The sequence below is a fragment of the Canis lupus genome, chromosome 10, assembly GCF_003254725.2.
Source record: "Canis lupus dingo isolate Sandy chromosome 10, ASM325472v2, whole genome shotgun sequence".
In the NCBI taxonomy this organism is placed as follows: Eukaryota; Metazoa; Chordata; class Mammalia; order Carnivora; family Canidae; genus Canis; species Canis lupus.
Window position 1 is genome coordinate 36,246,319 of NC_064252.1, and position 22,355 is coordinate 36,268,673.

Genomic DNA, 22,355 nt, shown 5'->3' on the forward strand with positions numbered 1-22,355 from the left:
TACCTCTTTTTTGCTAGAATCTAGTTCTTTCTTTGCCTTCACAGCAACTAGTTTTATCTTATTTATTTTTTCCTCTTTCTCTTTGGATTCTTTTTCCAGATATCCTAAAAACACAAATGAAAAAAATTATAAATTCAAAAAGAAAAAATCTAAATTATTTACTGAAGGTAGGCTTAGAAATTGACTTTTAATCTGGAACACAAAATCTGTAATTTGCAATTAAAAGTAATAAAATAAGTACAGAAAAATATTAGTATCTTTTTTTAAGTGACAGCTTAATTATGCATTACCTAAGCAAGGCAAACAACATACAAAATGTCCATTTCCTACAATCCATCAAAATAGTCTACTTTAAAAAAAATCATTTCATAAGCAGCTAGAAATTGAAGAGGGTATTAGTACTCCTTTAATATTAAAAGATTTCCGGGACGCCTGGGTGGCTCAGGAGTTGAGTGACTGTCTTTGGCTCAGGGCATGATCTTAGAGTCCCAGGATTGAGTCTCACATAGGGCTCCCTGCATGGAACCTGCTTCTCTCTGCTTATGTCTCTGCCTCTCTCTTTCTCTGTCTCTCTCAAGAATAAATAAATAAAATCCTAAAAATATATATTAAAATATTTCCTAGAGGGCACCTGGGTGGCTCAGTTAAGGATCTACCTTCGGCTCAGGTCACAATCTCAAGGTCCTGGGATCAAAGCTCATGTCAGGCTCCCTGCTCAGTGAGGAGTTAGCCTCTCCTTCTCCCTCTGCCCTTCCCCATCCCTTCTTGTGATTTCTCTTTCAAATAAACAAATAAAATCTTAAAAAAAATAAAAAAAAAGATTTCCTAGAAACTCAAGTATGGTAGGACTTTAGGTGGCAATTTGCAAATCAGGGTCATGTAGGGGAAATACCAGGCACAGTTAAATACTTAGGCTCGTAGGCACACTCCTCTTGGTTGGTAGGTATGATTATACAACTAAACCATAATGTGTTTTATTATCCAATCCTGATCTCTCCCTTAATGTCTTTAGCTATCTCCTTTATTTTGACTTCTGTGTGCCAGATAGTTCTTGCTATTTCTGCTTAAATTACAATCTGAATTTGTGTCCTTGCTCATTAATCTAGTGCACCTGTGCTCACAGCTTTTGCCTTCCTGTTGCTCCAGATGACTGTTCTGTCTGTGTGTGTGTATGTGTGGCAACTGTTCTACTTCTGCATTTCATCCTATGTTCTCTCCAATTCTGCAATGCTTCCTCTCTTTTATGCAGCAAATCCCCCTAATGGATTTTTTCCCCTATTATGCAATAAAGAAAATATCAAGAACTTAAAGCCAAGATTGAACAGTGGAAGCCCCAAAGAGGAAGGGAAGAGGCCACAAAAGGATTGGTGAAACATTACACACATAAAGGCAAATCACCACACTTCCCCTCTGGATATCATCTCATCTCTTACCCTGTGTAAGAGCTGTGTACACATGCTCTCAAATTTCTCTTCCTTCATTTTTTTTTCTTGAATTCATTTCAATCAGGCTGTGGCCTTAGCATATCACAAAACAGGTTATCAAGTTACCAATAACCCTTATGTTGCTTAATCTAATGATTAGTTCATTGCACTAATGTTACTTGACCTATAACAGCATTTACCACAGCTAAGTATTTGTTCCCTCTTCAAACACTTCCATCACTGGCAATTCATTGGTCTTAATTTCCAAAACTTTTTATGCTCTGGGTTTTCCTAACCTGCTGGATGTTCCTTCTCAATGTCCTCTGCTGTTCCAGTCTTTTGGATTTTTAAGTGACAGAGGACTGTCTCTGGTCTTCATCTTTTTTCTACATTCACTTCCTTGGTGATCTCCATCTCATGGCTTTTAATGCAACTATTATGTTAACTAACTTTTTATGTCTGGTCCAGCTCCCTCTCCCTAACTCCAGATTTGCATATTTAGCAATCTACCTGACATCTACATTTTGGTTATTTAAACTTGCCTAGGGGGCACCGAGATGGCCCAATCCGTTAAAGGTTTGCCTTCAGCTCAGGTCATGATCCCAGGGTCGTGGACTCTAGCCCCACATTGGGTTCCCTGGTCAGTGAGGAGCCTGCTTCTCCTTCTCCCTCTGCCTGCTGCTCCCCCTGCTTCTACTCTCTCTGTCAAATAAATAAATAAATAAATAAATAAACAAACAAACAAACAAACTCAAAATAAAACCCAAACAACTTGCCTCAAACTTAGTTCTAATTTCATCTAACTCCACTTGCCCCAATCATCCACTGCAAGAAAACACATTCATTATAAAATCTTCTAACTTCCTTCACCAAACTCGGCACTAAAGAACTATGGTCACTTAAGTATTTGTTTCATTTAAGTGGAAATGAAATAGGTACCCCATAATGTTAATATGATGAAGATGTGTTAGGACAAAGTCCTAACTCCTCTGCACACAGTCTATAGCTTTTGTGATCGGACTCCTGCCTCTCCAGGAACTTCTTGGTATGCTCCTTGATGTTATAGATGTTAATATGCATGTACCTGCTGTGCCCTTCTAGCAGAATACCTTTCTTCTCTTGAGAAATTTCTCATTCTTCAAGACACAACAGAAGTATAGCCCATTCTGTGATGTTGTCCTTATTCAAGACAGTTAATCATGCCTTCCTGCGCTGCCAGCACTATACCTTCTCCATACCTCAAGCTACTACAATATTAGCCCCTTTTGGCACTGAACTCTTTGAAGACATGGTCTGTATCTTAATCACTTTGCTATTACCAGGGCAGAGATAAGCTGGCATCAAAGTAAAGTTTGCTAAATGAATGAAAAAAAAAAAATCCCCAATCATGGAACCATTTATAAAGGGAATCACATCAGTCCTTTGGATTAAACAACAAATCGGTAATTTTGGCAGTAAACAAACTGCCAAACTGCAAACAGATGGCAGAGAAGCAAGAATGAGGACATTAGAAAGAGATAGCTAGTTATTATGATTTAATAACTCATTAATTGGCTACTACACTTCTCAATCTACTCTAACACTAGAAGAATCTGTATAATTTATTGCAACAACATATATAAAATCATACCTATTTTTTCTTCCAGCTCTTTTAGTAAAGAAGGTTGATCATTTTCTATGGGTGATTTCTCTAAGGAATCCTAGATTTTATAGGAAACAAAAAGAAAATCACTTCATTCTCCACAAAGAACTGGCCATCATGTCATGTCATGTACAAGAAAATCCTCATTAAAGAAAACTCACACAAAGAGCAATCTGATGACCAGTTTTTTTTTTACCTTTATAGACCAAGATAATACTGACATTATCATACATATATTTACTATAAAAAAAAGTAGCATCCAAGACCAAGATGAACAACCTGACACACATCAAACACATAATGTAATAAGGGAAAGGTTAAATGATTGCAGTTTATCATACTTTCATAAACTTTTTGGAGAAAAGTCTAAAATCTTGGCTAAAGTTAAATACTGCAATAGCCCACTTTTCTGCTCAACAGTGCTCTTTAAGAAGGGTATATATATGTATATAATGCAAGAATGAAATCCAAGTCTTTTTCATGTAGTTCTGGTGGTGCCTAGTTGAACAATTTTGACACGGACATTTAACCCTCAAATTATTTAATCTTATGCAGGATCAAGATTTTAAAATGATTTAAAACCAGAAAGTCCCCAATGTGACTAGACGATACACAACATGAAAATGATGAAAATGTTTAATGTACTTTCAGAAAATTGTCATTTGAGCTTAAATAATGAAACTTTGCTTCTGACTTCAAAGTGTAAAAATTTAGTTTCATATTTTCTAGAATCTAGGACTAGAGCTAAGTGTTTATTTAAACTAATAAAATTAAAATAATAGTACCTTTAATAATAACAATTGTGCTCTCACATTCTGCAATTCAGCTTCTTTTTGTTCTAGTGATAGCCTCAGATTTTCAAGTTCCTTTGCAAAAATTTGTTCTTCTTCATGGGTTTCATTTTTGCTACATAATTTTTGAGAGGCTTCTTCAACTTGACTTAAAAGATTCTGATTTTCAAGTCTTAGTTTTTCATTAGCATTCTTCATTTCTAGCAGATCAGACTGCAAGCCCTCTTTATGTGACAGGATTTCTTCTAACTCTTTACTTAAAAAAACTTTCTCTTGTTCATGGTCTCTGAGTAAAGACCGAAGTTCTTCACACTGAACTACATTCTCTTCTTGAAGGCACTTCATCTTTTTTTCTAACTCTGCTACCCTCTTATCATACTGAAAAATCAAGTTGTGTTTTTCCTCATTTATTTTAGTTAAGGATTCACCTATAGCTTGTAGGACATTCATGACATCTTGCTCTCCATCTTCTGAAGCTTTGGATCCCATCTGCTTAAGAAAACCATTTAACTGAGTTTTGACAAATAACTTCTGATCCTGCTCATTTTCACACAGTGTACTTAAATTATCTCGTTCCTTAACTGTTAACTGAAGTTTCTTTTCTAATTCAGAAATGTGTTCCCTAAGCATAAAATCTCCTTCTTTTTGGGACAGAAGAGCTTCTAAATTCCTATTCAATTGGCTCTTTTCTGAACTTAATCTGTTATTTTCCTCATAAAGAAACTTGGCTTCAGATGACAGTGCTTCCTGGTCTTCAGACATAGTTTTTAATTGAATCATAAGCTTTTCTAGTTTTTGGTTATTTTGATCCTTTTCTTTTAAAGTTTCTTCTAGTTCTCCTGTTAATTCATTTACCTTTTGTTCTAGTTCAGTGTTGTACTGGCTACTTTGCTTCACTTTTCCCCTAAGTTCTATGATCAATCGTTCTTCCTTTTCACATTTTTTATTGAGATTATCCATCTCTTCATCAGATAATTTTATTTTACTTATGAAATTATTTTTTTCCTCAGTAAGAGAACTTATCTTTTCTTCAAAGTCTTGTATAATTTTATCTCTCTGATGCAGACTAATTAAACATACTTCATTCTTTTCTTGAAGACTTTTTATGGTATTTTCAAGTTCTCGTACTAATTCTTCTTGGGATAACCTTTCATTTTCTCTCTGGAGACGATTCACAGTTTCAAGAAGAGCATCTTTTTCGTTAAAAGCAGTTCTGAGCTTCTGTTGAAGTTCATTAACATCAGATGCTTGCTGCTGCTTCATTGATTCAAACTCTTGACTTATTTTCCCAGCAGATTCCCCCAGTTCTGTTTGTAAGATTTCCATAATTTCTCGCAAACTCTCATAATTTAAAATTGCTTCTTGCTTTTCTTGCTGTAGGTTTTCACACTGCTCCTTAAGACCCTGTATTTCAAACATTAATGTTAATTTTTCTTTTTCGGAGACTGATAAAAATGTCTCATTTAGTTCTGATATTTCTTTTTGGTGGTGTTCTTTAAGGCTCTGCACTTCTTTATTATGTTGTTCTACAGTATAGCAAAATTGTTTATGTGAATCGTCTAGTTCAAATTTTAATTTTTCAATTACACAGCACTGTTCTTCTTTAGCTAGCAACAATTCATTAATTTTAAACTCCAAGTCTTCTCGTTCATGTAAAAACTCATCCTTTACATGTTGTGCATCAATTTCAAGTTTTAATTTAAGATTATTCATGTAAGTTACCTCATCTTTTAAAATACTATGTTGAGACTCCAATTCTTTTAAGGTATTTTCTAAATGTTTGACTTTTTCATTTACTACTTGTTCTGCATCTTCTTGTAAGACCAAAGGAAACGCCTGATTTTTGTGGTTCGCATTTGGGGCATTCTTTAAGTTTTCTAATTCACATTCACATTTCTCCTGAACGTACATCTCACTTGCCTTGCATTGTGTGACTAAATTCTCCCTTAGCTGGTTTAAATTATTTACTCCTGCTTCATCTTCTTTAGCAGATGCTTCAATTTGGCACATCAATTCTTTAATCTGCTCTTGGTGGGTAGTTCTCAATTGCAAAAGTTCTTCTTTCAAACCATTAATATCTTTTTGGTAATGCTGGGAATTAGCCTCAATGACTTCTTGGAGACGAGTAATTTCTTGCTCCTTTTCATTTGTAGCAGCTCTTAATTGGTTTTGCAGATATAAAATTTGCTCCTCAAAGGCTGGCCTGATATTCTGAATCTCCTCTTGTAGTTTTTTAACTTTATCCTCACAATCACCCTGAAATTTAAGTTGTTCAGAAAGTTCTAACTGTTTTTTTGTTGCTTCTTCCAGTTCCTTTTGCAAGCTAGCTTTATCTTCACTGTGTTTAGAATGTATTATCATTAATTCATTTTTCAGATCTTCAATTTCTTTCACATAGTTTCTTTGTGATTGTTCAAACTCTTTGTACACATCTTCCATCTTAGTTACAGAATCCTATTATAAAAAAAAAAAGCACACAAAAATTACTTAAGACAAAAGATACACCTAACTGCCTTCAGGAAAAATATTAGCCACAGGCTAATTAGAAAAGGAAGTGAATAAAAATGTACATAGAGAAATATGATATTGAGATTCTGTATCTCAGAATTCTGTGCAGGTGATTAAATATATTATTCAAAGTAATAACTAAATAAACAAAACCCAAAAAGTAATAACTGAAAATAAGAAATCTCTGAATTTAATTTCCTTTTAAAAGGTGCTCAATTGTGTAAGTTGTATTAAGTCACAGTGACTTTAATTAGCATCTCCTGAGTACAATAATAAAGGATTTTTGTAGAAAATTAACTGAGACCCAATAGGCAATTGATCATCCTAGAACTGAATGGATAATATTTAGAGTGTGTGTGAAAATCAACTTACTTAATAAGTACTATTTCACAAAATAAGTATTTTTATTAATTTTTAACAAAGACTGACATAGCAATAAGGAAGATTAAGCAATGCAACAACGTTGGCTCCATCTCCATGTAGCAAGGTGATTTTTTCTTTTTAGGTATCAATTTGTTTTCTTTTAAATTATTAAAATCTTCAGATCAGAAGCTTGTTAAGGTCTTAGCTCTGAAAATCCTCACTATATTAGTCAACAAATAAAAAACATTAAGTTGTTGCTTTACCTCAATCTCCTGCTTCATTTTAATATTTTCCTTCTTCAGACAAAGACACTGTTGCTCAGTCTCTGCTTTTTCCAAAAGAATAGCATCTAGACGTTCAGTCAATGCCTGTTATGGAATAAGATGATTTGTTTGCTGGAGTTTAAACATGGTGGATTGACCACATGCGTAATTTTCTCTTCACCTTTTCCAAAGCTCACTAAAGTAAGGATAACAGATTTAAAAAGCACAAGGAGAAAAGGTGAAAAGAAGTGAGGATATGGGAAATTTCACCATATATCTGAAAACTGAAAAGTAGGGACACCTGGGTGGCTCAGTGGTTGAGCGGCTGCCTTTGGCTCAGGGCATGATCCTTGGGTCCAGGGATGGAGTCCCACATCGGGCTCCCCGCAGTGAGCCTGCTTCTCCCTCTACCTATGTCTCTGCCTCTATGTGTCTTATAAATAAATAAAATATTTAAAAAAAAATAAAGAAAACTGAAAAGTAGAGGAGGAACTGAATTAGAAGAGCACAGTATAACCCAAAGTACCTTTACAGGGAAGCACATATGAGAAGCTGGCAAATGCTATAGGAAAGTAAAGGCTTGGAATGTGGAGGCTCCAAATACTTAACAGTAACAGGGAAGTATATAATGTGTGGGTTTCAAAAACTGGAGATTGGTTGACAATCTGAGTAGGGAGTGGTTAGAATAATAGATCACCCATGTCTTGTCTTCCTCAGAGACAGATTTATTCTCTGCAGAAATTAAACAGGACAGGAAGGTAATGAAACAGAAACTAGATCAACAAGAGTCAGTTCTTTGAAAAAATGCTAATGAAACAACCTCTAGCAAGACTGACCAAGAGAACACAGAAGTCATAAACAAGATTAAAAAGGAAACATGTCTACATATAAATCAGAGATTAAATAGTTAAAAAGATTATGAACAATTATATGACAATATCAAAAACTGAAATCAAACGAATAAACATTGCTAGAAAAATATAGCTTCACTAACTCAAAAAAAATTAAAAAGTATAATTAATACAATAACTATTTAAAAATCAATCTAGTGGCTTAAAAACTGTGCACTACAGGAAGGAGACATTGAAACTCTCACGGGTGAATTCCATCAGATTTTCAAAGAACAAATTATCCCAATTACACATGAACTTGTCCAGACAAAAAAAGAAGAAATTTCCAAGTTATTCTATAAAATTTGCATAGCTAGATACAATTATCCGAAGACTTTACAAACAGGAAAATCATAAATCCAATCCACCATGAATCTGGACAAAGGTAATCCTCAAGGTTAAAATCTAGATAAACATTAAAATCCTAAATAAGTATTAGTACACTATCACCCTAGATCTGCTTGCCTCTGAACTTTCATGAAATAAAGAAAAACTTTATGAAAAACAAAACAGATGCAGAAAATTTAGAGTTCAAGTTACAGATATTATTCAAACGGGTAGAATAAAGCCATTCTTAAATATAGGATAACAATCTTCCTTCCAGGGCAGCCCCGGTGGAGCAGCGGTTTAGCGCTGCCTGCAGCCCAGGGCATGATCCTGGAGACCCTAAATCGAGTCCCACGTCAGGCTCTCTGCATGGAGCCTGCTTCTCCCTCTGCCTGTGTCTCTGCCTCTCTCTCTCTCTGCATCTCTATGAATAAATAAATAAAATCTTTAAAAACAAAACAAAACAAAACAAAACAAAACAAATTTTCCTTCCATAAAACCCTCAGAGTGCTACGGAAAGACATGCTTTACAAAGATGAGGTTAACTAAGAAAGTGAATGATATGTAACCAAGCAGACAGGGGGCTGCAACAGTCCTATATTGGACAGCAGTATAGAAACACAGGATCATAGCACAAGGCCAATTTCAGGAAATCTGTGTGGCCGAGCTAGAAAACAACCAGAAAAATTTGTGCAGAACAGAAGGCTCTAGTTAGGAGGTGGTCCAGAAAAAATGGAAAAGAGTATTTGATCTATTTGACCTTTGGAGAGTAGGAGTTGTGAAAGAGCTAAATTTTCATCTACCGTAATAGCAAGTTAATAGCTAAATGTCTAAAATGGATAAATCAAGGAATAGCAATATAACCATATTATTTAGAAACATAGAAATATTCTCAGAAATTATTTAGTGTTATAATGAGCCATTTAGTTATTAGCATTATTTATAAACCATATGCATATATCATTTTGGTAAAACTATTTTAGTTTTAAAATTACTTTTTTTAAATTACATAATACATTGCAATATAAACTTCTGATTGGTAAATATCAGAGAAAGCCTAAATAACATTCATTAATTTTAGAAGATTAGTAGAGGCCATTAACAAAACAGCTGTTAAAAAAAAAAAAAAGATGATTAGAAGCACAGAATGGACAGTTAATTGTCAGGAAATATAGATTTGATTCCAGCAAAGAGATAATAACAAGGATGACATGTACTAGAAATTTCATTATCTTAACATGCAGTTTTCACCTTCCCCTTGCATTTGGAAGCAGTATATAAGTTCACTGCAATACGATACACCTCAAATTCTGGTATGGAAAAGACGATTATTATTCCTATTTTTAAAATAACCGTCAAACATGTCAGCTTTGAATAAAACTTTAGATGTATCCCAATGCACTAAAAGATCATTACCAAAAATAAGAGGAATTCCAGAAATTTTAATTACAATTAAAACTTGAAAAATGCCATACATTTTAAATGTTATATTGCAAACAGAAATTCTGTATTCAGAGTCACATTTTTGCAGTGTATTTTTCCCAATGAAGAGATAAAAACTTAGCAAGCAGCTTTCCAAAGGTACATGTAGAAAACCTATTATATTGCAGTATAGGATTTTTTTTAAATAGAAAAATTAACTGAAAATTAACTGCATCTCTTTCAATCACTCCCTAAAGCATTCTCTCATTAGAATTAAAAACCAAAGGTTTTATTCATGAATTTTGATTCATGAATTTTACCAAACTTACAGTCTGAAACTTGGTGAGGATAACATGCTCAAATATGAAATTAACCTGAAAAGTAAAGCTCATTAACTTAGAGAAATTTTCTAATCTCCTCTTAGAAGTTTTACAGAAAGAAGAAAACACTGATTGGGGATAAGGAGGAAATAGGGTCAGATATTTAGATATTCTGGAATGCAGCTATGTAACAAGTGTTTCAAGGGCTAAAAGTTAACAGATACTAAATTAGAAAGAAGCCTCTGTGGATTTCACTTCAAATACAAAAACATCTTTTTAGTGAGTATGTATTAAATACCCCCCAGAAATATATGGCAATAGCATAATATTCAATAAATTATTGGGAACTTATGTGACAGATGTAATTTTAAGTGCTATGTGTATATTAACTCAAAATACAACACCTTTATGAAAATACAACACCTTTATATTCTCTAGTCTATAGATGAAGGAACTGAAAGGAAGAACTTAGCCATGGCCACGTAAGTAGTACGTGGCAGAGCAGGGACCCAAAGATCTGAATCAGGGTGTCTGGCTCCAGATCAATACTCTTAGGTAAATATCAAGTAGTTTTACTTCAGCTATCACTGATTAAGAAAATACAAAATAACCAAATAAACAAAGAAAACTACTATGAGTTCACTAATACTAGGTAAATCAGTACATTGTGAATCCAAATGGTATTTATGTACACTATGCATACTTCATATACTGTCTTGGCTAAATGAAGAACAAAACAATAGTGTATGATATACACTGAGACTTTTTAAAGCTCTCTTAGAGTATCTCTCTGTGGGTCCTTCAATTGTACACTGCTCACAGTTAGGGATCCCCCTCCCCCGCAAGAAAATAACTTATAAGCTTATAATCAAAGAACAAATAGCAGGACTCAAATTATAAATATAGAATAGAAAAACAGTTATTGCAGAGCTTTGAGAAGTCAAAGAAACTCTAAAGGCTAGGGTGAGCTGGGAGTGGAGGAGGCAGTTAGTTACTATTAAGAGCATGTCAGTAAGAAAAAGCAATTCAGGTTCTTTGACAGGGAACAACAAAACCAGCATCAGTAAGAGTATGCAAAACTAAAGAAAAGAGAGCCTGTTTAGGGAGGTATCAAATACGTCAAGTATGACACCAGGCATTTACCATATAGCCATGGAAATGGAGAGAGTACTGATAAGCTGCAGTGTTATCCTGAAGGAACTATAGGTCACTGGTGGCTGACACATGCAGAGGATAAAAGAAAAAGGAAAACTGGAGTCTCTAAAATTAAAAGGGCTGAAAAACAGTGCTGTCACTGGTTGTCTAGGCAAGGGGATTTGGTCATGCTGAACATAAAACAAGAAAAATAAGCAAGTATTTCCTTCTTCAAACAGCCAGAAATGTCAGTAGTCACATTCAGGAATATATATATATCTACTAACAGATTTTATATATCTATCAGCCTAAAAATCATCATCAAAGTCCTGAACAGGAGTTTTCTGAGGGAGAGAGGGAAGAGCCGGGCTGTGATTAAGGCAACCCCCTAATTACATTGTGTGTGGGATGAAGACGAGAGGAATGCTCATTTCAGAACAGAAAAGGACGAAGAGATCATTTAACTCTGTACAGTCAGAGAGGTAAAAAAACTTAACCAAGGGCAAGGAGGAAGTGGAATAACAGGGACAGAAAGCCAGACAGGACTCTGGCACACTGAAAACTTTAAAGGAAATTTGATTTGTCATTAGGTATTTCCTCTAAGTAAATAAATAAAAATTAAAGCAATAGTCACAACTGTTGCATTACCTTAATAATATCATCAGCTCCTCCAGCAACAGGTTTTGATTTCAATTCCTCAATTTCTTTCTCCAATTCTAAATAATTAAAAAAACTCCAGTTCAGAAATGAAGAAAATCGTCTAAAGTGATAAGCACATCTTTTTTAAAAAAACAAACAAAAAAAATACTATAAGTTAGAATTCATTTAAGCAGCAGATATTTTGAGAGAGTATTAACTTTACCCAGTATTACTTTTTGTCTTTTTTCTTATGAAAAAAAATATGGAAAACTCCAAATAAGAAAATTAGAATAGTATAATTAATACACCCATCACCTTAATTTAACAATTATTACACGGACTCTTGTTTCATTCTGATCTGTATTATCTTCTCCCTTTTCCTTTTTTCTTACCCACCCTGATATTTTTGAAGCAAATCCCAGATATATTATTTTAGCTGTAAATAACTTCTTTATAATCTTTTTTTTATTTATTTTTTATTTATTTATGATAGTCACACAGAGAGAGAGAGAGAGAGAGGCAGAGACATAGGCAGAGGGAGAAGCAGGCTCCATGCACCGGGAGCCCGACATGGGATTCGATCCCGGGTCTCCAGGATTGCGCCCTGGGCCAAAGGCAGGCGCTAAACTGCTGTGCCACCCAGGGATCCCCACTTCTTTATAATCTTAAAGCAACTACTTAACCTCATATTAAGCATAAAGGCTAACCTATTTGCCAACTTATGTCTACCTCTGGAGCCTAGAATATTTTTCCAAATACATTAATCTATCACAAGCTGATCTAATCTTCCTAAACACAGTTTGACCTTTTCTGGTAGAAAATCTTGGCTTTTAGGCTGGGCAGTTAAACATATGGTAGTCATTGGAAATTCATTGCCTTACCACACATATTAAAAAGGATACTAATACCTACATCCTTTTGGAATATAAAGTTGAACAGGCAATCAATCCACCTCAGCAACTTCAGCAAATAAATATACTTAAATATTCAAGGAATGGAAATCTTTTATTATTCTATTTGAGGCCTCTTTTTTCTTCTTTGGGATCACAACCTTAGGTCTTTAACATTTCAACTAACTGCTCTAGAAAAAAAGTGCTTTTTCAGATCAATACATTGCAAATAAAGTAAAAAAAAAGAGTGCTTCATTTTAACAAATTGTTTTTTTTTTTTAGATCCTCTTCCATGACTTTAATAATTCAAAGATTACTGCAGTTTAGAGATGTGAAATGGTTAAAAAAAAAAAAGAATATAGACAAATGGTTAGAATGTAAATAAGAATAATTTCACTTACTAAGATTTTATTGGATTCACTGGTAAACAAGATAAGCCAATATACTATTAAAAATCTACTACTTTAGGGATGCCTAGGTGGCTCAGTGGTTGGGCGCTACCCTTGGGCTCAGGTCGTGATCCTGGGATCCGGACTGAGTCTCGCATGGGGTCCCCGTGAGGAGCCTGCTTCTCCCTCTGCCTGTGTCTCTGCCTCTGTGTCTCTCATGAATAAATAAATAAATCTTTAAAAAATAAAACTACTATTTTTAACCATGTTTCAATGAGATTGTGGGGAAAGATGAATATTTTCAATTCAATACCTGCACATCGGGATTTAGCTTTCTGTATTAGCATCATCTGCTTCTTGGCAAACTTGATAAGATCTTCCTTAGGCAATGTTTCCAGCTGAAAGGTGTAATGATATAACCAATTTGTTATAACTCATGTTTCTATTATGCCACGAAAAAAGAAACATCATGCCACAAAAAAAAAAAAAAATCCCACTGAATAAATCTTTAAGTCAACCAAACCGTATTGTAAAAATTAGGAAATGCAATTTTCACTCAGTAATTACTTGTTAAGCAACTACTATGAAATGTAAAACACAGTGCTATTCTCTCTTTTTTTTTCACAGTACTATTCTCTTATGTACATATACTCTTGGTTAGGTTAAGACTCTTCTGGGTTTTGATTTAATTGTAAAATTAGGGTACTGGGACTAATTCAAGTTCCTGTAAAATTATTCTAATCCAGACTGAATAAGTCTTTGTTACATGAAAATATGTAAGCATAATTACAGCAACAAGAGGAATCAGGATGCATTAAGTCTTTTCAAGAAATCAGGGAAATTGGGAGGCCTGGGTGGCTCAATCCACCTTTGGCTCAGTTGTGATCCTGGGGTCCATGGATCTAGTCCCACATCCGGCTCCCTGCATGGAGCCTGCTTCTCCCTCTGCCTCTCTCTGTGTCTCTCCTGAATAAATAAATAAAACCTTAAAAAAAAAAGAAAAAAAAAAAAGAAAAAAGAGACCAGGAAAATTACTTGACCCCTGGGCTGTTTGCTCACGTGTAAAATCTGAATAAAAGTACCTGTGTTACCATTTAAGCTTACCGAAGCTTAAACGAAGTAACTGCGTGTTCCGGTGAAGTGCCAAAACCTTAGTATGCAAGCACTAAACCACTGTCTTTTTACAATCACTGAATGTTAAGCCTAGTATGAGGCCATAAAAATTACCTAATTCAACTTTTTTTTACGTCGTAGGAGGAGAAGTCTAGAGAATAGTCCCTTGACTCCTACTTACGTGTCTGCTCTTTCCACTATATAAATCCTTGCAGGTTAGACTACTTTGTTTAATGTCTGAAAAAATGCAGAATATCTGGCAGTGCTAACCAGGACTACGAAGTAAACAAAGTCAACTCTTCATACCAGGAAACTTGAAAAAAAAAAAATTCCATCCACCACCAAGCAGATTGGTCACTGTGTGAACTAAAATCGGGACCCCCTGGAGAAGGATCTCCTTTCAACAGGCCGCCCCCTGTCCATTCATCACCCTTCCAGTCTTCAGGGCGCCCGCTACTCAAGCACTGTGTTCTCTTCACCTTGGATTTCCCGGTCCCAGGGGCGGCTGGTGACGCCACCCCATCTTGAACAGGATCCTGCAAAACAAAATCAAACCTAGGTGTCACGACTCCTAATCCCAGACGGAACGCTCCTACGTGAGAATCAGGGAACGAGCAGTGTCGCTGAGGCAAATTGTATACAATCAGGCTGTACAGGGCCAGGTCACCGCGAGGGACTGTCTGGGGCCCGGGGGAGAGGCCGGGGCAGCACCGGGCTGGGGGCACCGGGGCGGGGGGGAGGCTGCCAAGCCCTCCACGATGCCCAGGCCCGTGCCCCAAACCGCGGCGCGACAAGGCCCGGCGGCGAGGGGGTGGGCCCCGCTCCCAGTCTGGCTGCCCGGCAGCGTTACCTCCATGGCAGCGGACCCGCAGCGGCCACGCGACCCCGCAGCCCCGCAGCCGCGCAGCCCGGCCGCCGCCGCCGCCGCTGCCTCCGCACTTCCGTCTGCGGCCGCCTCTGACGTACCTCGGCTGCAGGTTAAAGGTCGCGCTCTTCGGAGTGGCCCCACCCCCCGCGTCTCCATAGCGACAGCCCGGCGGCGCTTCCGCTTCCGCTCCCGCTCCTGCTCCGGGAGGCGGGTCCCCGCGTGCTCCGCCCCCGCTTCCGCTCTGCGGCCGCTGCCTCCTGGGGGAGGGTGGGTTTTCCCTGGGTCGGTGGGCGGGTTCGGCCTGTGGGGTTAGAATCCGGACACGGCCACTATTAGCTATAATTGAGGGCGTGATCCTTCAGGGCCTGGTTTTTCGTCTCCTAAATTCTGTGAGGATGACCGGGGTACCGCCCTGGGGGGCGGGCGCTCCCAGGAGGCCAGCGCCCCATATTTAGGGGCAGCTTCGGAGCGGCGGTCAGACCACGGAAGTCGGGGCGGGGGGGGCGGGGCTTCCTAGGCCGATGGTGGTCCAGCGGGGCGCCGTGTGAGCCCAGGCAGGGCGCCCGCGGGGCCGACGGCCGAGAGGAGGCCCCGGAGCTGTGCCCACGGGGCGGGGAGGCCTCCCGGACGTGGGGAGCGGAGCAGCGACGGGGGAGACACCAGGCAGGAGAAGAGAGCAAGGACCCTCATTCCCAAGGGCACGACCGCTAGAGGTGCTGCTGCAGTGGCCGGAGCTACCGTGGTGTCCCGCCTGCTGTCTTTGCTCAGGTGGTTTGCTGTCACGTCTCCTTTCCCATCACGTCGTCAACAACAAAGCTCATTACCTGGGTAGTTGGCATATGCAGCTTAGTTCCCTGGACTTCGGTGGGGCTATAGCAGTGTGTAGACGCAGCCTACGGCAGTATCGAATGAACGGTAGCTAATTATTACTATGTAAGGAGAGAGGTAACTAATAAAGAACGATTATAGCAGGCAGCGTAGCGGCCTCCCCAGCATCTGCTCCTCTGACAGCAGGACCCGGCCTTGGCGACTCAGGGATAGTGCCTGATGTAAGGTATACAGTCCGTGACATTTGGCATTTCTAGTTCGTATTTTGGTTAAGTGATAATGTTTCTCTCTTTGTCTGAACGTGATTGAAGAAGCCTACAGTCCCGATTGCTGTTGGTGGACATTTGCCACTGTCGATGTAGTTTCGGAATGTAGGTGAGGTTTGTGGGGTGAGGTCTAGAGCCAATGACCAAGAAAGAATTCTTGAGACCTCTTTGGTGCAGAATGGTGGTGTGATTAAAGCATTGGGACAGGACCGGTGAGCTGGAAGAGCAGCTGCCCGGGGGTTGTGAGGGAGACTGATTTCATACTTGGGAGTTGAGGGAGGTAAGGAGAAGATAGGTTTCCAAAAGGATTTTCAAATGCCAAAGAGGACCTACAAGATTCTGGAGACTTTGCCATCACCAAGTTAAAGGCTGTTTTAACAACCTTGGGAGCTTCCTGAGGAACGTCTCAACCACGCAGGAGTGGAGGTGGGGGTGGTTTAAAGGGTGTCAGCCTGTGCTTTGTCCTCAGCTAGCCTTCTGCTCCCTCATCACTAGGACGCAGCTTGAGGACAACATTGAAGATCAGGAAAAAGAACCAAGACAGTCACAGAAGAATGAAGCTGGAGTGTTGACCAATCCATAATGAACGAGTCAATAAACTGTCTTCATTATATGAGCCAGTTAGCATTGGGATTTACTGTTACTTGTAGCAGCAGTGTACATATCTTGGGAGGAAGTTTTTGCCAATTTGAGAAAAACACAAATTCTGTATTACTCCTATATTATTCTGCATTATTATTTCTGTATAATGAGCTACTCGAGAATGAATCCATATATCTGGGCATTGTGCGATGTTGTAAAGTGAATGGCTTTCTTGGGGACTAGAAAAATAATCTCAGACGACTTTTCAAAAAACTAGAAACTAATGCCTAAAAGCCATGAAACACTTTAATGTTTTTATGGCAGCAAGTTAACTATTAAAGAAGAGTGAATAAATAGTTTGGCAGGTAGAATTAGAAAGACTCAAAGACTTTCAGCAGCCTTTGGAGAAAAAGAGGACTTTCTGATGCGCTAGATACAGCAGGCACTCTATGCCTGCTTAAACTTATAAACTTAATTGGATCTATTAGTTTGATGTAGAAAATGATCAGTGTGATGAGGGAGCTGAGGACAAAGTACAACCTGACACCCTGAAATCCACCCCACTCCCCACCCCCCCACTTCTGAGCGGTTATGTGTGGCATTCCTCCAGGAAGCTCCCAACTGTCTTAATGTTAATGCCTTGCTAGAGGGGAAAACAACCTTGATAGTATCTTGTAGGTCCTCCTTAGCATGTGAAAATCCTTTTGAAACTTTCCTTTTCCTTACTTCTCCCAACTCCTATACTATCAGCCTCCCCTCACAACCCTGGGGCATCAGCTCTTCCTGCCCCCAGGTCCTGTCTCCTGTGCTTTAATCAAACCACCAAAGAAATCTCAAGAATTCTTTCTTGGTGGTTGGCTCCCTGCCTCACCCCACCAACCCTCACCTATATTCTAAAATTAAGTCAAATGAAATGGAACTTAAAGTCAATTTTTTCCAGGTTTTGAGTAAGCTTAGACCTGAAACTACAGTGATATTTCTTCTGTCTGTTAATATAAAAGAATCTATCTTTATTTTTCCCCTTCCAGTATGAGATCTGATCTAGGTTCATATTGCATTTAATTGTCATGTCTCTTTAGTCATCTTTAAACTGGAACATTTCCACAGACATTTCTTGGTATTTTACAAAATTGACATTTTTGGTTAATTCTTTTCTATATTTAACTATATATAACTATAACTATATATAATTATATTTAAATATATATCTCCTTCAAACAAGCAAGCTCAAAGATATGGAGAACAGATTGGTAGTTGCCAGAGACAGGAGGTGGGGAGTGGGTAAAATGGTAAAATGGGTAAAGGTGGTCAAAAGGTACAAACTTCCAGTTATAAGATATTATTTATCATGGGGATGTAATGTACAGAATGGTGACTATAGTTAATAATATTGTATTGCATATTTGAAAGTTTCTAAAAGAGTGGATCTTAAAAGTTCTCATCACAAGAAAAAAATTGTTTTTGTAACTATGTATGGTGATGGATGTTAAGGACACAATGGTGGATCCCTGGGTGGCGCAGTGGTTTGGCGCCTGCCTTTGGCCCAGGGCGCGATCCTGGAGACCCGGGATCGAATCCCACATCGGGCTCCCGGTGCATGGAGCCTGCTTCTCCCTCTGCCTGTGTCTCTGCCTCTCTCTCTCTCTCTCTCTCTCTCTGTGACTATCATAAATAAATAAAAATTAAAAAAAAAACAATATTACTATCATTTAAAAAAAAAAGGACACAATGGTGATCATTTCATAATATATACAAAAAGCAAATCATTATATTGTACGCCTGAAACTAATATATGTTATATGATTAGTGTCAGGTTTAATTCGATGGGTAGTGAAATAGAATAGAGAGGCCAGGCAAAAGTTGGTGGAAACAGGCTTTTAATGGGAAGCTCTCTTGAGCGAGATTCCCTGGCCCGCAGGGGAGGGAGGGCGGGGGGTGGGGAGGGTGGGGAGTATCGCCCAGACAAACCGCAGGGGGGTCTATAGAGAGTTTTCGGCGGGAAGATGGGGGCAGGGCGGCAAGGCGGCATTATTGGGAGGTTGCTGGCCTGGGGTCGGCCGTTTCCCAACAATTAGAGTTATGTCTCATTTAAAAAAATAGAATTTAAGGCAGCCCAGGTGACTCAGCGGTTTAGCGCCGCCTTCAGCCCAGGGCGTGATCCTGGAGACCCGGGATCGAGTCCCACGTCGGTTCCCTGCATGGAGCCTGCTTCTCCCTCTGCTTGTGTGTGTGTGTCTCTCTCTCTGTCTCTCATGAATAAATAAAATCTTTAAAAAATAAAAATAAAAGAAGAATTTAAAAAATTGACGTTTTTGGAGACTGTAGTTCTCACTTTTTATTTTATTTTTTAAAATTAGCATTCAGTAAAATTGACTTTTCTTTTTGCATATAGTTCTTTGAATTTTAATACATGTACAGACTTATGAATCACTGGGACACTCAGCCTGCAGAACAGCTTTACTATCTCTCAAAATTCCTTCCTACTACTCCACTGTAACCACATACTCCTCCCATTCCTAATCACTGGCAACCTCCATATTGATTCTTCATCATTATTATTTTGTTGTTTCATGAATGTCATATTAATGGAAACATGCAGAATGAAACCGTTGAGACTGCCTTTTTTCTTAGCAAAATACATTTGAGATTCATCCAAGTTGTTTCACTTAGCAATTTGTTCCCTTTTGTTGCTAAAATTCATTATATGGATATACCATAATTTTTTATCCATAGGGTACATACCTAGAAGTTACATTTGCTGGCTTCTATGGTAAGCATATGCTTAACTCTTTAAGAAACTGCCACGCTCTCATCCTGATCATTTCATAGGACGTGGCAGAGAAGAAATGATTTTTTTCTTGGGACAGCCACATTTAGTGACCAACTGCCTTAGTAAGGTATGCAGACCATGATATGAGGGAAATGGTCAAAAACCTTTTCCTTTTTTTTTAAGATTTTATTTATTCATGAGAGATACACAGAGAGAGGCAGAGACACAGGCAGAGGGAGAAGCAGGCTCCATGCAGGGAGCCCGATGTGGGACTCGATCCTGGGACTCGATCTTGGGATTCCAGAATCAGGCCCTGGGCTGAAGGCAGGCACCAAACTGCTGAGCCACCCAGGGATCCCCAAGGTCAAAAACCTTTTCGAGTTGATTTGTATGGAGGCTGTTTCAGTGTTTAAGGATAGATACCAAATACCTGTGGATGGCAGGAAGTATGGAAGATCCATTGAATACCTGGTCAGCCCATTGTTAAATAAGCTTTTTTGATAAATGATGTCTATGGTCAAGTTCTAAATTGTCCAGAAAACCAAACACACAATACATAGTGATCTCAGGGTCACAATAGAGTGACTGTGGTTGGCTGGTTACGCTGAAACAACAGCACCATAACCTTAAAAATTGTCATCTGTGATGAGGCAGCTTCAAGAAATAGCCTGAGGTGTGGAGGGGGTGGGGTGGGGATGTTAAGTGTCAGTCAGCCAGGAGACAGCGTGCCAACTTTGGACAGCAGTCACAGGTTTGGAATGCAGAGGCAGCCTGCACAGACGCAGAGCCCTTCCCTCTGCCTTTTCTGTGATGGTGGATGTGTTGTCATGTCTGGTATGATGATGGCTCCAGAGCAGTGCAGGCCCATTAGCAGCTGGATTCTGAGCAATCTCACCAGAGAATGGCTCTTTATGTGGGCTTCTCCATGAAGGCCCCACAAAGTTCAGTCAGTAGCTGTCATTTTTTCCTCTTAGTTCATGGCCTCAAAAAGGGGTGTCTTTCATTCGCCAATCTAAAGTTTTCAAAGTGGCAGACCAGAGATATCTAGGCCGCTGGCAAAAGCCCAAGGGTCAGCAAACATAGAGCAGGAGCTCTGAGAAGAACCTTGAGTTCTGTCCTCTGGGTGGAGATGCCATGTCCATTTTTTTTTCATGTCCATTTTTGGTGTTGCAGTGCTGGCATTGAGGCTGAACAGTGGCGGTAGTCCAGTGGAAACCACTGAGTTTTAGCTTAGCCAAACCACCCTCAGGATTTAGGGGAGTCTGTGAATGGAGGGCCCAATGAACCAGTAAAATAGTTCACATGACTGAGTGGATGGCAAAATTTTCCTCAGAGAGATAGCTGCCTCTTTTTTTCCATGATTCTGTGAAGCCTGGATGTCTGCGGGGCCAGGCTGGCTGTGTTCTTGAACATACTATTTACATTTGATAAAGTAGCAAGGTTTTGTGAGCCCTGTTCATATTTTCAGTCCTAGGGTTTGAGTCATCCCAAAATGGGAATATTGAGCCAGAGATTTATAAGGCTTACGTGAATCAGTCATTCAATTTTGACCACAGCTCTGTAGCAAGCTAATAGCTGCTTTTCAGAAGGAGTGTACCTGGTAACCCTGACAGGGAGGTACTGAGTTCAAACCCCCAGAGGTACCTCCACATGGAGGCTGCTTCCCTTACCCAGAAGTTCTTGTCAACAAAATCATCAGCCACAGAGACTTTTGGCTCAAAGGGGTTATTAGAGATATGGAGCCCCTAAGGCAGCAAGTGTGTCACAGTGTGCTATACAGCTTCCGATGAAGTCTGTTGTTTTGAACCACATTCCAAAGATATCAGTTTATGGGTTAGCCAGGATGAAGGACCAGGTAAGGCCAACATGAAGCAGGTACTATCCCCAGCACCCAAAGAGCCCAATAAGGAAGGCTTCCACTTTGGGAAGAGAGGCAAGGAGACAGCAGTTTTTCCTTGACTTTCAGAGTGATTGAGCCCTGTTGAGTCTGTTTAGTTGATTCATAGTTCCAAGAAACTTTACTTGTTGTCAGGCCCCTGACTCCTATTGGGGTTTACCAGCTTTCCCTATGGGAAGGGATGTGTTACTCTCCATCAGGGCCATTGAAACTGAGGCTTCCTACTGGCCAACCACCAAATGCACATCATCTCTATAGGGTATGCTTTTGGACATGAGAGGGGGAGGCATTTGCATTAATTCCTAAGGCACCCACTGGTAGCAAATAGAAGAGTTTGTCCCACTAGTCCTTCTTATGTGAGGTTCTTTCTTATTGGGAAGATGCCCTCTGGCACTTGGGGGTTGAGGAAGCACCAGCATGCAACCCATCAGTTCCTATATAACATTCAAATGTAGAAACAGTAGTAGTTGAATCAACTAAAAAGGCCCCTCCCATAAGATCACTTTAGCTTCCTTTCTGCATGATGAACCATGTCTAGACCATCAGTGGATGTGGCTGCTCCCTCCTTACAAGGGTCCAGGTTGCTCCCTCCTTATAAGAGTCCAGATAGGATGATCATAAAAATTTGAGTCTCTTATTCTTGAGGTTCCCTAACATATTCAGGTAGATACATATAGACTTACATGTTCCTCTTGCAGAGAGGCAGACCTTTGCCCAAACCCTAGTCTTTTTGTTTTGTTTTGTTTTTAAAGCCTCTGGGTAGAGGGAATGGATAGGAAGAGAAGGATTAGGGATGAGAAGGGAAAGAGCAGCTGTATGCCAGTAAACAAGGCTTTAAATTACATTTTGTTCTAAACAGAGTGGTGGCTGCTTGGAGCTGAACCAAATGAACATCTAATGTTTTTGATCCTCTAAAAGCTCTAGATCCTCATTGCTGACACCATTTGTTTCAGCTGTACAAGATCTTTAAAAAGACAGTCCAGATCAAAAACTGAGAGCCTTTGCCTGAAAGATGCACAAAAAATGTAG

The 22,355-nt window shown here is 39.0% G+C and overlaps 1 protein-coding gene across 3 annotated transcripts in view; it reads right to left on the reverse strand.

The window, feature by feature from the left end:
- Positions 1-15,093, reverse strand: part of GCC2 (GRIP and coiled-coil domain containing 2) — a 54,311-nt gene extending 39,218 nt beyond the window's left edge. Inside the window, exons 1-8 of one of the 3 annotated variants that reach the window (XM_025462732.3) lie at positions 14,966-15,093; positions 14,595-14,651; positions 13,316-13,400; positions 11,733-11,800; positions 6,992-7,096; positions 3,852-6,311; positions 3,055-3,124; positions 4-104 (exon numbers count right to left, since the gene is read on the reverse strand). In XM_025462732.3, the coding sequence (XP_025318517.2) occupies positions 4-104; positions 3,055-3,124; positions 3,852-6,311; positions 6,992-7,096; positions 11,733-11,800; positions 13,316-13,400; positions 14,595-14,651; positions 14,966-14,971 (2,952 nt within the window). In that variant the 5' untranslated portion in view covers positions 14,972-15,093. Of the gene's footprint in view, positions 1-3; positions 105-3,054; positions 3,125-3,851; positions 6,312-6,991; positions 7,097-11,732; positions 11,863-13,315; positions 13,401-14,545; positions 14,571-14,594; positions 14,652-14,965 lie in introns of those variants that run through there. The other 2 variants (XM_049115379.1, XM_049115378.1) reach the window with 2 other exon arrangements.
- Between the last annotated feature and the right edge of the window lie 7,262 nt (positions 15,094-22,355).